At 48.2% G+C, this 17,859-nt stretch overlaps 1 protein-coding gene across 5 annotated transcripts in view; it reads right to left on the bottom strand.

The window, feature by feature from the left end:
* Positions 1-17,859, bottom strand: part of LOC120028121 (abl interactor 1-like) — a 133,068-nt gene that overhangs the window by 16,817 nt on the left and 98,392 nt on the right. For 2 of the 5 annotated variants that reach the window (XM_038973311.1, XM_038973312.1), the window contains exon 7: positions 16,761-16,859. The exons of the other annotated variants lie outside the window; for them this stretch is intronic. In XM_038973311.1, coding sequence (XP_038829239.1) covers positions 16,761-16,859 — 99 coding nt within the window. The remainder of the gene's footprint in view (positions 1-16,760; positions 16,860-17,859) is intronic. 5 annotated transcript variants of the gene reach the window in all.

The following is a 17,859-nucleotide window of genomic DNA, read 5'->3' as shown; positions in this document are numbered from 1 at the left end:
CCACTCCACACAGACAGAGATCAATACCACTCCACACGGACTGAGAGATCAATACCACTCCACACAGACTGAGATCAATACCACTCCACACAGACTGAGAGATCAATACCACTCCACACAGACAGAGATCAATACCACTCCACAGGGACTGAGAGATCAATACCACTCCACACAGACAGAGATCAATACCACTCCACACAGACTGAGAGATCAATACCACTCCACAGGGACTGAGAGATCAATACCACTCCACACGGACTGAGGGATCAATACCACTCCACACAGACTGAGGGATCAATACCACTCCACACGGACTGAGAGATCAATACCACTCCACACAGACTGAGAGATCAATACCACTCCACACAGACTGAGAGATCAATACCACTCCACACGGACTGAGGGATCAATACCACTCCACACAGACTGAGGGATCAATACCACTCCACACGGACTGAGAGATCAATACCACTCCACACAGACTGAGAGATCAATACCACTCCACAGGGACTGAGAGATCAATACCACTCCACACAGACTGAGGGATCAATACCACTCCACACGGACTGAGAGATCAATACCACTCCACACAGACTGAGAGATCAATACCACTCCACACGGACTGAGAGATCAATACCACTCCACACGGGCTGAGGGATCAATACCACTCCACACGGACTGAGAGATCAATACCACTCCACACAGACTGAGGGATCAATACCACTCCACACAGACAGAGATCAATACCACTCCACACAGACTGAGAAATCAATACCACTCCACACAGACAGAGATCAATACCACTCCACAGGGACTGAGAGATCAATACCACTCCACACAGACAGAGATCAATACCACTCCACACAGACTGAGAGATCAATACCACTCCACAGGGACTGAGAGATCAATACCACTCCACACAGACAGAGATCAATACCACTCCACACGGACTGAGAGATCAATACCACTCCACACAGACAGAGATCAATACCACTCCACACAGACAGAGATCAATACCACTCCACAGGGACTGAGAGATCAATACCACTCCACAGGGACTGAGAGATCAATACCACTCCACATGGACTGAGATCAATACCACTCCACAGGGACTGAGAGATCAATACCACTCCACACAGACAGAGATCAATACCACTCCACACGGACTGAGAGATCAATACCACTCCACACAGACTGAGGGATCAATACCACTCCACACGGACTGAGGGATCAATACCACTCCACACGGACTGAGGGATCAATACCACTCCACACGGACTGAGGGATCAATACCACTCCACACGGAGTGAGAGATCAATACCACTCCACACAGACTGAGGGATCAATACCACTCCACACAGACTGAGAGATCAATACCACTCCACACAGACTGAGATATCAATACCACTCCACACAGACAGAGATCAATACCACTCCACACAGACTGAGAGATCAATACCACTCCACACGGACTGAGGGATCAATACCACTCCACACAGACTGAGTGATCAATACCACTCCACAGGGACTGAGGGATCAATACCACTCCACACAGACAGAGATCAATACCACTCCACACGGACTGAGGGATCAATACCACTCCACACAGACTGAGTGATCAATACCACTCCACATGGACTGAGTGATCAATACCACTCCACACAGACTGAGATCAATACCACTCCACACAGACTGAGAGATCAATACCACTCCACACAGACAGAGATCAATACCACTCCACAGGGACTGAGAGATCAATACCACTCCACACAGACAGAGATCAATACCACTCCACACAGACTGAGAGATCAATACCACTCCACAGGGACTGAGAGATCAATACCACTCCACACAGACAGAGATCAATACCACTCCACACGGACTGAGAGATCAATACCACTCCACACAGACAGAGATCAATACCACTCCACACAGACAGAGATCAATACCACTCCACAGGGACTGAGAGATCAATACCACTCCACAGGGACTGAGAGATCAATACCACTCCACAGGGACTGAGAGATCAATACCACTCCACACAGACAGAGATCAATACCACTCCACAGGGACTGAGAGATCAATACCACTCCACACAGACAGAGATCAATACCACTCCACACGGACTGAGAGATCAATACCAATCCACACAGACTGAGGGATCAATACCACTCCACACGGACTGAGGGATCAATACCACTCCACTCGGAGTGAGAGATCAATACCACTCCACACAGACTGAGGGATCAATACCACTCCACACAGACTGAGAGATCAATACCACTCCACACAGACTGAGATATCAATACCACTCCACACAGACAGAGATCAATACCACTCCACACAGACTGAGAGATCAATACCACTCCACACGGACTGAGGGATCAATACCACTCCACACAGACAGAGATCAATACCACTCCACACAGACTGAGAGATCAATACCACTCCACACAGACTGAGGGATCAATACCACTCCACACGGACTGAGGGATCAATACCACTCCACACGGACTGAGAGATCAATACCACTCCACACAGACTGAGGGATCAATACCACTCCACACAGACAGAGATCAATACCACTCCACACAGACTGAGAGATCAATACCACTCCACAGGGACTGAGAGATCAATACCACTCCACACAGACAGAGATCAATACCACTCCACAGGGACTGAGAGATCAATACCACTCCACACGGACTGAGAGATCAATACCACTCCACACGGACTGAGAGATCAATACCACTCCACACGGACTGAGAGATCAATACCACTCCACACAGACTGAGGGATCAATACCACTCCACACAGACAGAGATCAATACCACTCCACACAGACTGAGAGATCAATACCACTCCACAGGGACTGAGAGATCAATACCACTCCACACGGACTGAGGGATCAATACCACTCCACACAGACTGAGGGATCAATACCACTCCACACAGACTGAGAGATCAATACCACTCCACACAGACTGAGAGATCAATACCACTCCACACGGACTGAGGGATCAATACCACTCCACACAGACTGAGGGATCAATACCACTCCACACGGACTGAGAGATCAATACCACTCCACACAGACTGAGAGATCAATACCACTCCACAGGGACTGAGAGATCAATACCACTCCACACAGACTGAGGGATCAATACCACTCCACACGGACTGAGAGATCAATACCACTCCACACAGACTGAGAGATCAATACCACTCCACACGGACTGAGAGATCAATACCACTCCACACGGGCTGAGGGATCAATACCACTCCACACGGACTGAGAGATCAATACCACTCCACACAGACTGAGGGATCAATACCACTCCACACAGACAGAGATCAATACCACTCCACACAGACTGAGAGATCAATACCACTCCACACAGACAGAGATCAATACCACTCCACAGGGACTGAGAGATCAATACCACTCCACACAGACAGAGATCAATACCACTCCACACAGACTGAGAGATCAATACCACTCCACAGGGACTGAGAGATCAATACCACTCCACACAGACAGAGATCAATACCACTCCACACGGACTGAGAGATCAATACCACTCCACACAGACAGAGATCAATACCACTCCACACAGACAGAGATCAATACCAATCCACAGGGACTGAGAGATCAATACCACTCCACAGGGACTGAGAGATCAATACCACTCCACACAGACAGAGATCAATACCACTCCACAGGGACTGAGAGATCAATACCACTCCACACAGACAGAGATCAATACCACTCCACACAGACTGAGAGATCAATACCACTCCACAGGGACTGAGAGATCAATACCACTCCACACAGACAGAGATCAATACCACTCCACACGGACTGAGAGATCAATACCACTCCACACAGACAGAGATCAATACCACTCCACACAGACAGAGATCAATACCACTCCACAGGGACTGAGAGATCAATACCACTCCACAGGGACTGAGAGATCAATACCACTCCACACAGACTGAGGGATCAATACCACTCCACACGGACTGAGGGATCAATACCACTCCACACGGACTGAGGGATCAATACCACTCCACACGGACTGAGGGATCAATACCACTCCACACGGAGTGAGAGATCAATACCACTCCACACAGACTGAGGGATCAATACCACTCCACACAGACTGAGAGATCAATACCACTCCACACAGACTGAGATATCAATACCACTCCACACAGACAGAGATCAATACCACTCCACACAGACTGAGAGATCAATACCACTCCACACGGACTGAGGGATCAATACCACTCCACACAGACAGAGATCAATACCACTCCACACAGACTGAGAGATCAATACCACTCCACACAGACTGAGGGATCAATACCACTCCACACGGACTGAGAGATCAATACCACTCCACACGGACTGAGAGATCAATACCACTCCACACAGACAGAGATCAATACCACTCCACACAGACTGAGGGATCAATACCACTCCACACAGACTGAGGGATCAATACCACTCCACACGGACTGAGAGATCAATACCACTCCACACGGACTGAGAGATCAATACCACTCCACACAGACTGAGAGATCAATACCACTCCACACGGACTGAGAGATCAATACCACTCCACACGGGCTGAGGGATCAATACCACTCCACACAGACTGAGAGATCAATACCACTCCACACGGACTGAGAGATCAATACCACTCCACACGGGCTGAGGGATCAATACCACTCCACACGGACTGAGGGATCAATACCACTCCACACAGACTGAGGGATCAATACCACTCCACACGGACTGAGAGATCAATACCACTCCACACAGACTGAGAGATCAATACCACTCCACACGGACTGAGGGATCAATACCACTCCACACAGACTGAGGGATCAATACCACTCCACACGGACTGAGAGATCAATACCACTCCACACAGACTGAGAGATCAATACCACTCCACACAGACTGAGAGATCAATACCACTCCACACGGACTGAGGGATCAATACCACTCCACACAGACTGAGGGATCAATACCACTCCACACGGACTGAGAGATCAATACCACTCCACACAGACTGAGAGATCAATACCACTCCACAGGGACTGAGAGATCAATACCACTCCACACAGACTGAGGGATCAATACCACTCCACACAGACTGAGAGATCAATACCACTCCACACGGACTGAGAGATCAATACCACTCCACACGGGCTGAGGGATCAATACCACTCCACACAGACTGAGAGATCAATACCACTCCACACGGACTGAGAGATCAATACCACTCCACAGGGACTGAGGGATCAATACCACTCCACACAGACAGAGATCAATACCACTCCACACAGACAGAGAGATCAATACCACTCCACACAGACTGAGGGATCAATACCACTCCACACAGACAGAGATCAATACCACTCCACACAGACTGAGAGATCAATACCACTCCACACAGACAGAGATCAATACCACTCCACACAGACAGAGAGATCAATACCACTCCACACAGACAGAGAGATCAATACCACTCCACACAGACAGAGATCAATACCACTCCACACAGACAGAGATCAATACCACTCCACACAGACAGAGAGATCAATACCACTCCACACAGACTGAGGGATCAATACCACTCCACACAGACAGAGATCAATACCACTCCACACAGACAGAGAGATCAATACCACTCCACACAGACAGAGATCAATACCACTCCACACAGACTGAGATCAATACCACTCCACACAGACTGAGAGATCAATACCACTCCACAGGGACTGAGAGATCAATACCACTCCACACAGACAGAGATCAATACCACTCCACACAGACTGAGAGATCAATACCACTCCACACAGACAGAGATCAATACCACTCCACAGGGACTGAGAGATCAATACCACTCCACACAGACAGAGATCAATACCACTCCACACAGACTGAGAGATCAATACCACTCCACACAGACTGAGGGATCAATACCACTCCACACAGACTGAGAGATCAATACCACTCCACACAGACAGAGATCAATACCACTCCACACGGACTGAGAGATCAATACCACTCCACACAGACAGAGATCAATACCACTCCACACAGAGAGAGATCAATACCACTCCACAGGGACTGAGAGATCAATACCACTCCACAGGGACTGAGAGATCAATACCACTCCACAGGGACTGAGAGATCAATACCACTCCACACAGACAGAGATCAATACCACTCCACAGGGACTGAGAGATCAATACCACTCCACACAGACAGAGATCAATACCACTCCACACGGACTGAGAGATCAATACCACTCCACACAGACTGAGGGATCAATACCACTCCACACGGACTGAGGGATCAATACCACTCCACACGGAGTGAGAGATCAATACCACTCCACACAGACTGAGGGATCAATACCACTCCACACAGACTGAGAGATCAATACCACTCCACACAGACTGAGATATCAATACCACTCCACACAGACAGAGATCAATACCACTCCACACAGACTGAGAGATCAATACCACTCCACACGGACTGAGGGATCAATACCACTCCACACAGACAGAGATCAATACCACTCCACACAGACTGAGAGATCAATACCACTCCACACACACTGAGGGATCAATACCACTCCACACGGACTGAGAGATCAATACCACTCCACACAGACAGAGATCAATACCACTCCACACAGAGAGAGATCAATACCACTCCACAGGGACTGAGAGATCAATACCACTCCACAGGGACTGAGAGATCAATACCACTCCACAGGGACTGAGAGATCAATACCACTCCACACAGACAGAGATCAATACCACTCCACAGGGACTGAGAGATCAATACCACTCCACACAGACAGAGATCAATACCACTCCACACAGACTGAGAGATCAATACCACTCCACACAGACTGAGGGATCAATACCACTCCACACGGACTGAGGGATCAATACCACTCCACACGGAGTGAGAGATCAATACCACTCCACACAGACTGAGGGATCAATACCACTCCACACAGACTGAGAGATCAATACAACTCCAGACAGACTGAGATATCAATACCACTCCACACAGACAGAGATCAATACCACTCCACACAGACTGAGAGATCAATACCACTCCACACGGACTGAGGGATCAATACCACTCCACACAGACAGAGATCAATACCACTCCACACAGACTGAGAGATCAATACCACTCCACACAGACTTAGGGATCAATACCACTCCACACGGACTGAGAGATCAATACCACTCTACACAGACTGAGGGATCAATACCACTCCACACAGACAGAGATCAATACCACTCCACACAGACTGAGAGATCAATACCACTCCACAGGGACTGAGAGATCAATACCACTCCACACAGACAGAGATCAATACCACTCCACAGGGACTGAGAGATCAATACCACTCCACACAGACAGAGATCAATACCACTCCACACGGACTGAGGGATCAATACCACTCCACACAGACTGAGGGATCAATACCACTCCACACGGACTGAGAGATCAATACCACTCCACACAGACTGAGAGATCAATACCACTCCACAGGGACTGAGAGATCAATACCACTCCACACAGACTGAGGGATCAATACCACTCCACACGGACTGAGAGATCAATACCACTCCACACGGACTGAGAGATCAATACCACTCCACACAGACAGAGATCAATACCACTCCACACAGACTGAGGGATCAATACCACTCCACACAGACTGAGGGATCAATACCACTCCACACGGACTGAGAGATCAATACCACTCCACACGGACTGAGAGATCAATACCACTCCACACAGACTGAGAGATCAATACCACTCCACACGGACTGAGAGATCAATACCACTCCACACGGGCTGAGGGATCAATACCACTCCACACAGACTGAGAGATCAATACCACTCCACACGGACTGAGAGATCAATACCACTCCACACGGGCTGAGGGATCAATACCACTCCACACGGACTGAGGGATCAATACCACTCCACACAGACTGAGGGATCAATACCACTCCACACGGACTGAGAGATCAATACCACTCCACACAGACTGAGAGATCAATACCACTCCACACGGACTGAGGGATCAATACCACTCCACACAGACTGAGGGATCAATACCACTCCACACGGACTGAGAGATCAATACCACTCCACACAGACTGAGAGATCAATACCACTCCACACAGACTGAGAGATCAATACCACTCCACACGGACTGAGGGATCAATACCACTCCACACAGACTGAGGGATCAATACCACTCCACACGGACTGAGAGATCAATACCACTCCACACAGACTGAGAGATCAATACCACTCCACAGGGACTGAGAGATCAATACCACTCCACACAGACTGAGGGATCAATACCACTCCACACAGACTGAGAGATCAATACCACTCCACACGGACTGAGAGATCAATACCACTCCACACGGGCTGAGGGATCAATACCACTCCACACAGACTGAGAGATCAATACCACTCCACACGGACTGAGAGATCAATACCACTCCACAGGGACTGAGGGATCAATACCACTCCACACAGACAGAGATCAATACCACTCCACACAGACAGAGAGATCAATACCACTCCACACAGACTGAGGGATCAATACCACTCCACACAGACAGAGATCAATACCACTCCACACAGACTGAGAGATCAATACCACTCCACACAGACAGAGATCAATACCACTCCACACAGACAGAGAGATCAATACCACTCCACACAGACAGAGAGATCAATACCACTCCACACAGACAGAGATCAATACCACTCCACACAGACAGAGATCAATACCACTCCACACAGACAGAGAGATCAATACCACTCCACACAGACTGAGGGATCAATACCACTCCACACAGACAGAGATCAATACCACTCCACACAGACAGAGAGATCAATACCACTCCACACAGACAGAGATCAATACCACTCCACACAGACTGAGATCAATACCACTCCACACAGACTGAGAGATCAATACCACTCCACAGGGACTGAGAGATCAATACCACTCCACACAGACAGAGATCAATACCACTCCACACAGACTGAGAGATCAATACCACTCCACACAGACAGAGATCAATACCACTCCACACAGAGAGAGATCAATACCACTCCACAGGGACTGAGAGATCAATACCACTCCACAGGGACTGAGAGATCAATACCACTCCACAGGGACTGAGAGATCAATACCACTCCACACAGACAGAGATCAATACCACTCCACAGGGACTGAGAGATCAATACCACTCCACACAGACAGAGATCAATACCACTCCACACGGACTGAGAGATCAATACCACTCCACACAGACTGAGGGATCAATACCACTCCACACGGACTGAGGGATCAATACCACTCCACACGGAGTGAGAGATCAATACCACTCCACACAGACTGAGGGATCAATACCACTCCACACAGACTGAGAGATCAATACCACTCCACACAGACTGAGATATCAATACCACTCCACACAGACAGAGATCAATACCACTCCACACAGACTGAGAGATCAATACCACTCCACACGGACTGAGGGATCAATACCACTCCACACAGACAGAGATCAATACCACTCCACACAGACTGAGAGATCAATACCACTCCACACACACTGAGGGATCAATACCACTCCACACGGACTGAGAGATCAATACCACTCCACACAGACAGAGATCAATACCACTCCACACAGAGAGAGATCAATACCACTCCACAGGGACTGAGAGATCAATACCACTCCACAGGGACTGAGAGATCAATACCACTCCACAGGGACTGAGAGATCAATACCACTCCACACAGACAGAGATCAATACCACTCCACAGGGACTGAGAGATCAATACCACTCCACACAGACAGAGATCAATACCACTCCACACAGACTGAGAGATCAATACCACTCCACACAGACTGAGGGATCAATACCACTCCACACGGACTGAGGGATCAATACCACTCCACACGGAGTGAGAGATCAATACCACTCCACACAGACTGAGGGATCAATACCACTCCACACAGACTGAGAGATCAATACAACTCCAGACAGACTGAGATATCAATACCACTCCACACAGACTTAGGGATCAATACCACTCCACACGGACTGAGAGATCAATACCACTCCACACAGACTGAGGGATCAATACCACTCCACACAGACAGAGATCAATACCACTCCACACAGACTGAGAGATCAATACCACTCCACAGGGACTGAGAGATCAATACCACTCCACACAGACAGAGATCAATACCACTCCACAGGGACTGAGAGATCAATACCACTCCACACGGACTGAGAGATCAATACCACTCCACACGGACTGAGGGATCAATACCACTCCACACGGACTGAGAGATCAATACCACTCCACACGGACTGAGAGATCAATACCACTCCACACGGACTGAGAGATCAATACCACTCCACACGGACTGAGAGATCAATACCACTCCACACAGACTGAGGGATCAATACCACTCCACACAGACAGAGATCAATACCACTCCACACAGACTGAGAGATCAATACCACTCCACAGGGACTGAGAGATCAATACCACTCCACACAGACAGAGATCAATACCACTCCACACGGACTGAGAGATCAATACCACTCCACACAGACTGAGAGATCAATACCACTCCACACGGACTGAGGGATCAATACCACTCCACACAGACTGAGGGATCAATACCACTCCACACGGACTGAGAGATCAATACCACTCCACACAGACTGAGAGATCAATACCACTCCACACAGACTGAGAGATCAATACCACTCCACACGGACTGAGGGATCAATACCACTCCACACAGACTGAGGGATCAATACCACTCCACACGGACTGAGAGATCAATACCACTCCACACAGACTGAGAGATCAATACCACTCCACACGGACTGAGAGATCAATACCACTCCACACAGACTGAGGGATCAATACCACTCCACACGGACTGAGAGATCAATACCACTCCACACAGACTGAGAGATCAATACCACTCCACACGGACTGAGAGATCAATACCACTCCACACGGACTGAGATCAATACCACTCCACACAGACTGAGAGATCAATACCACTCCACAGGGACTGAGAGATCAATACCACTCCACACAGACAGAGATCAATACCACTCCACACGGACTGAGAGATCAATACCACTCCACACAGACTGAGAGATCAATACCACTCCACACGGACTGAGGGATCAATACCACTCCACACAGACTGAGGGATCAATACCACTCCACACGGACTGAGAGATCAATACCACTCCACACAGACTGAGAGATCAATACCACTCCACACAGACTGAGAGATCAATACCACTCCACACGGACTGAGGGATCAATACCACTCCACACAGACTGAGGGATCAATACCACTCCACACGGACTGAGAGATCAATACCACTCCACACAGACTGAGAGATCAATACCACTCCACACGGACTGAGAGATCAATACCACTCCACACAGACTGAGGGATCAATACCACTCCACACGGACTGAGAGATCAATACCACTCCACACAGACTGAGAGATCAATACCACTCCACACGGACTGAGAGATCAATACCACTCCACACGGGCTGAGGGATCAATACCACTCCACACGGACTGAGAGATCAATACCACTCCACACGGACTGAGAGATCAATACCACTCCACAGGGACTGAGGGATCAATACCACTCCACACAGACAGAGATCAATACCACTCCACACAGACAGAGAGATCAATACCACTCCACACAGACTGAGGGATCAATACCACTCCACACAGACAGAGATCAATACCACTCCACACAGACTGAGAGATCAATACCACTCCACACAGACAGAGATCAATACCACTCCACAGGGACTGAGAGATCAATACCACTCCACACAGACAGAGATCAATGCCACTCCACACAGACTGAGAGATCAATACCACTCCACAGGGACTGAGAGATCAATACCACTCCACACAGACAGAGATCAATACCACTCCACACGGACTGAGAGATCAATACCACTCCACACAGACAGAGATCAATACCACTCCACACAGACAGAGATCAATACCACTCCACAGGGACTGAGAGATCAATACCACTCCACAGGGACTGAGAGATCAATACCACTCCACACAGACAGAGATCAATACCACTCCACAGGGACTGAGAGATCAATACCACTCCACACAGACAGAGATCAATACCACTCCACACGGACTGAGAGATCAATACCACTCCACACAGACTGAGGGATCAATACCACTCCACACAGACTGAGAGATCAATACCACTCCACACAGACTGAGGGATCAATACCACTCCACACGGAGTGAGAGATCAATACCACTCCACACAGACTGAGGGATCAATACCACTCCACACAGACTGAGAGATCAATACCACTCCACACAGACTGAGATATCAATACCACTCCACACAGACAGAGATCAATACCACTCCACACAGACTGAGAGATCAATACCACTCCACACGGACTGAGGGATCAATACCACTCCACACAGACAGAGATCAATACCACTCCACAGGGACTGAGAGATCAATACCACTCCACACAGACAGAGATCAATACCACTCCACACGGACTGAGAGATCAATACCACTCCACACAGACTGAGAGATCAATACCACTCCACACGGACTGAGGGATCAATACCACTCCACACAGACTGAGGGATCAATACCACTCCACACGGACTGAGAGATCAATACCACTCCACACAGACTGAGAGATCAATACCACTCCACACAGACTGAGAGATCAATACCACTCCACACGGACTGAGGGATCAATACCACTCCACACAGACTGAGGGATCAATACCACTCCACACGGACTGAGAGATCAATACCACTCCACACAGACTGAGAGATCAATACCACTCCACAGGGACTGAGAGATCAATACCACTCCACACAGACTGAGGGATCAATACCACTCCACACGGACTGAGAGATCAATACCACTCCACACAGACTGAGAGATCAATACCACTCCACACGGACTGAGAGATCAATACCACTCCACACGGGCTGAGGGATCAATACCACTCCACACAGACTGAGAGATCAATACCACTCCACACGGACTGAGAGATCAATACCACTCCACACGGGCTGAGGGATCAATACCACTCCACACGGACTGAGAGATCAATACCACTCCACACGGACTGAGAGATCAATACCACTCCACAGGGACTGAGGGATCAATACCACTCCACACAGACAGAGATCAATACCACTCCACACAGACAGAGAGATCAATACCACTCCACACAGACTAAGGGATCAATACCACTCCACACAGACAGAGATCAATACCACTCCACACAGACTGAGAGATCAATACCACTCCACACAGACAGAGATCAATACCACTCCACACAGACAGAGAGATCAATACCACTCCACACAGACAGAGATCAATACCACTCCACACAGACAGAGATCAATACCACTCCACACAGACAGAGAGATCAATACCACTCCACACAGACTGAGGGATCAATACCACTCCACACAGACAGAGATCAATACCACTCCACACAGACAGAGAGATCAATACCACTCCACACAGACAGAGATCAATACCACTCCACACAGACAGAGATCAATACCACTCCACACAGACAGAGAGATCAATACCACTCCACACAGACTGAGGGATCAATACCACTCCACACAGACAGAGATCAATACCACTCCACACGGACTGAGAGATCAATACCACTCCACACAGACAGAGATCAATACCACTCCACACAGACTGAGATCAATACCACTCCACACAGACTGAGATCAATACCACTCCACACAGACTGAGAGATCAATACCACTCCACACGGACTGAGAGATCAATACCACTCCACACAGACTGAGATCAATACCACTCCACACAGACTGAGAGATCAATACCACTCCACACGGACTGAGAGATCAATACAACTTACCTGCATTGCAGTATTTACGGAGTGACACAAGTTCTTTGCTGTATTCAAATCATATTGCAAGACTCTTTGAATACTGTAAATATACACAATAGACACACGCCACAGGTAGATATGTTGCTACGGTATGAGGAAGTGCCCAGACACACAGGTAGATGTATTACTACGGTATGAGGAAGTGCCCAGACACACAGGTAGATGTATTACTACGGTATGAGGAAGTGCCCAGACACACAGGTAGATGTATTACTACGGTATGAGGAAGTGCCCAGACACACAGGTAGATGTATTACTACGGTATGAGGAAGTGCCCAGACACACAGGTAGATGTATTACTACGGTATGAGGAAGTGCCCAGACACACAGGTAGATGTATTACTACGGTATGAGGAAGTGCCCAGACACACAGGTAGATGTATTACTACGGTATGAGGAAGTGCCCAGACACACAGGTAGATGTATTACTACGGTATGAGGAAGTGCCCAGACACACAGGTAGATGTATTACTACGGTATGAGGAAGTGCCCAGACACACAGGTAGATGTATTACTACGGTATGAGGAAGTGCCCAGACACACAGGTAGATGTATTACTACGGTATGAGGAAGTGCCCAGACACACAGGTAGATGTATTACTACGGTATGAGGAAGTATTTGAATGAGGGAGAGTGTGTGTGTGTGTGTGTGCAGTAAATATGAAAGTGTGGGTGTACGTGTTTGTGTGTGTAGAATGTGTTTTCCTACATTTGGGCATGTCCTGTTTACTGGGTCAGATAACAGTAGCTCTCTAGAGAAGCTCTTCTCTCAGATAGTCATGGATCGAACCGGAACAAGTTCAGACTCAGGGGAACAGAGGACTCAACAAACAGTTAAAACATCTCCAGAACGTCCCTCAGGTTGGTCCTTCCTCTCTGCCGGCTCTAACCAGGTAATAAACCACCGGTGACTCCTGGTAGCAAGTCGGCTAGTTATTACATGTTTTCTAATGGGAAAAGCTAACAGCTAGTATATTTGTTCCAAATGCTTTTTGAACTGAGGTTTAAGCAAGAGGACCTCACAATTCCACTGATGTTTTTGATTGATAAGCCGAGCAATTTTTTTTTGTTTCTTTCTTCATTTGTAGCATTTTTGTTTTTTTTCGTAGCGGCCATCTTGAACGATAGCACAGGGTTATACCAGGGTCGTAGCCAGGGATGTCATAATTGATATGTTGGTTGTCACGACGTGTCATAATACTGTGACAGCCACGTTACAACATAAGACACAATGCATCTGCAACATTGACAGAACATCCAGAAACCAGTCATACATGAAGACCAGGGCCCATAATCACATCCAGAAACCCATACAGTCATACATGAAGACCAGGGCCCATATTCACATCCAGAAACCCATACAGTCATACATGAAGACCAGGGCCCATATTCACATCCAGAAACCCATACAGTCATACATGAAGACCAGGGCCCATATTCACAAAGCATCTCAGAGTAAAAGTGGATGATCTGAGATCAGGTCCCCCTTCTGTCCATATATTCTTATTCATTATTGATCTAAGAAGGCTAAACTGATCCCAGATCAGCACTACGACTGTTGAGACGTTTGAAAACATACAGCCCCTGTACTTCAAAGCTATGACAGTCAATGAAATGAAACCCTTCACATACTGATTTGAAGCCACGCAGTGGAAAAATAAACAGGAACCATAGACACAGACAACCCCAATGTGATTCTTAAGACGGAACAGATGGAAGCTGATTTAACTGATTTCATACTATGGCCAGAGACATTGAGTCAAATCAACCACATCCATAATGTTCTGGAGCTCATCACACACAATGCAGCTGGTCATTTCTTGACAAGCACCTGTTCTCTCATCAAAGGGTATGGGAACTGGCATTGGGAAGATGTGCAAAATTATCTTTGTGGTCATTCGGAACTTTGTAAAATACATTAAAAAAAAGAAAAGGAAATAGGGGTTGGCACTGGAGCTGTTACCATGGTGACAGGCTCACAGACACTGGAGATGTTACTATGGTGACAGGCTCACAGACTGGAGCTGTTACCATGGTGACACACAGACACTGGAGCTGTTACCATGGTGACACACATACACTGGAGCTGTTACCATGGTGACAGGCTCACAGACACTGGCACTGTTACCATGGTGACAGGCTCACAGATAGCCAGAAGAGAACAGGCCATTTAATTAGACTTCATTTTAACATGCGTACTGGCAGGTCCTACAGCCAGAAGAGAAGAGACTTCTTCAGGGCACTGTTTGGGGCTGTGTTCCAAATGGCACCCTATTCTATTCATAGTACACTACTTTGGAGCAAAGCCCTATGGACCCTGGTCAAAAGTAGTGCACTTATGTAGGGAATAGGGTGCCGTTTGGGACATAACCCTGGAAGTAGATTGAGAACCAGAACCCAAGCACCACCACCTCCACCATGTGACCCCTACCACCTGAGCCATGGTTAAAACACCAGGATGGAAGAGGTACACAGGTGTACACACGCACGTACACTTTCTCACATTCTCACACCCATTCACCCTCTCATAGTGCCAGCGATGCCAGAGAGGAGGTGGGTCGATGATTGTCCACTGGCGCCCTCATGCAGAGGGAGGTGGCGGAGAGGAGCGGAGCGGCGGTATAGTGGTTTGTGATTCTTTGGGCTCACCTATTGCTGCAGAAGCCACTCGGGCCACTGGGGGACTCTGCCCAGGGAGAGGAGGAGGAGGAGGGGGAGGGGCTCCGGGGGGAGCAGACATGGGCGGGACTGAAAACAAGTGCGTCAGATCCGTTAGTGACTGACTGGTTGGCAACGCTGCTGTTATGTACCATCGTACAACACTGTTACACTAATATCCAGCTCTTTAGAAGGCGTTACCATGGTGACAGGCTCACAGACAGGCAGCTTTAGTCTTGCTGGCCTGACATCCTGTCACTAATATCCAGCTCTTTTCAGGTGTTACCATGGTGACAGGCAGCTTTAGTCTTGCTGGCCTGACATCCTGTCACTAATATCCAGCTCTTTAGAAGGCGTTACCATGGTGACAGGCTCACAGACAGGCAGCTTTAGTCTTGCTGGCCTGACATCCTGTCACTAATATCCAGCTCTTTTCAGGTGTTACCATGGTGACAGGCTCACAGACAGGCAGCTTTAGTCTTGCTGGCCTGACATCCTGTCACTAATATCCAGCTCTTTTCAGGTGTTACCATGGTGACAGGCTCACAGACAGGCAGCTTTAGTCTTGCTGGCCTGACATCCTGTCACTAATATCCAGCTCTTTAGAAGGCGTTACCATGGTGACAGGCTCACAGACAGGCAGCTTTAGTCTTGCTGGCCTGACATCCTGTCACTAATATCCAGCTCTTTTCAGGTGTTACCATGGTGACAGGCTCACAGACAGGCAGCTTTAGTCTTGCTGGCCTGACATCCTGTCACTAATATCCAGCTCTTTAGAAGGCGTTACCATGGTGACAGGCTCACAGACAGGCAGCTTTAGTCTTGCTGGCCTGACATCCTGTCACTAATATCCAGCTCTTTTCAGGTGTTACCATGGTGACAGGCTCACAGACAGGCAGCTTTAGTCTTGCTGGCCTGACATCCTGTCACTAATATCCAGCTCTTTTCGTCTCCTTTTTCTCTCTCTACCTTAATAGGCCGAAAGGACCCCTCACCTCACACTTCTAAACTCCCTGTTCCATTTCCAACTAGAAAACTAAATGCAGATCTCTATGCTCTTTACCATAGAGAGGCCCTAGTACAGGAAGGC

The sequence above is a fragment of the Salvelinus namaycush genome, chromosome 33, assembly GCF_016432855.1.
Source record: "Salvelinus namaycush isolate Seneca chromosome 33, SaNama_1.0, whole genome shotgun sequence".
In the NCBI taxonomy this organism is placed as follows: Eukaryota; Metazoa; Chordata; class Actinopteri; order Salmoniformes; family Salmonidae; genus Salvelinus; species Salvelinus namaycush.
This window is presented reverse-complemented; position numbering and strand designations above follow the sequence as displayed.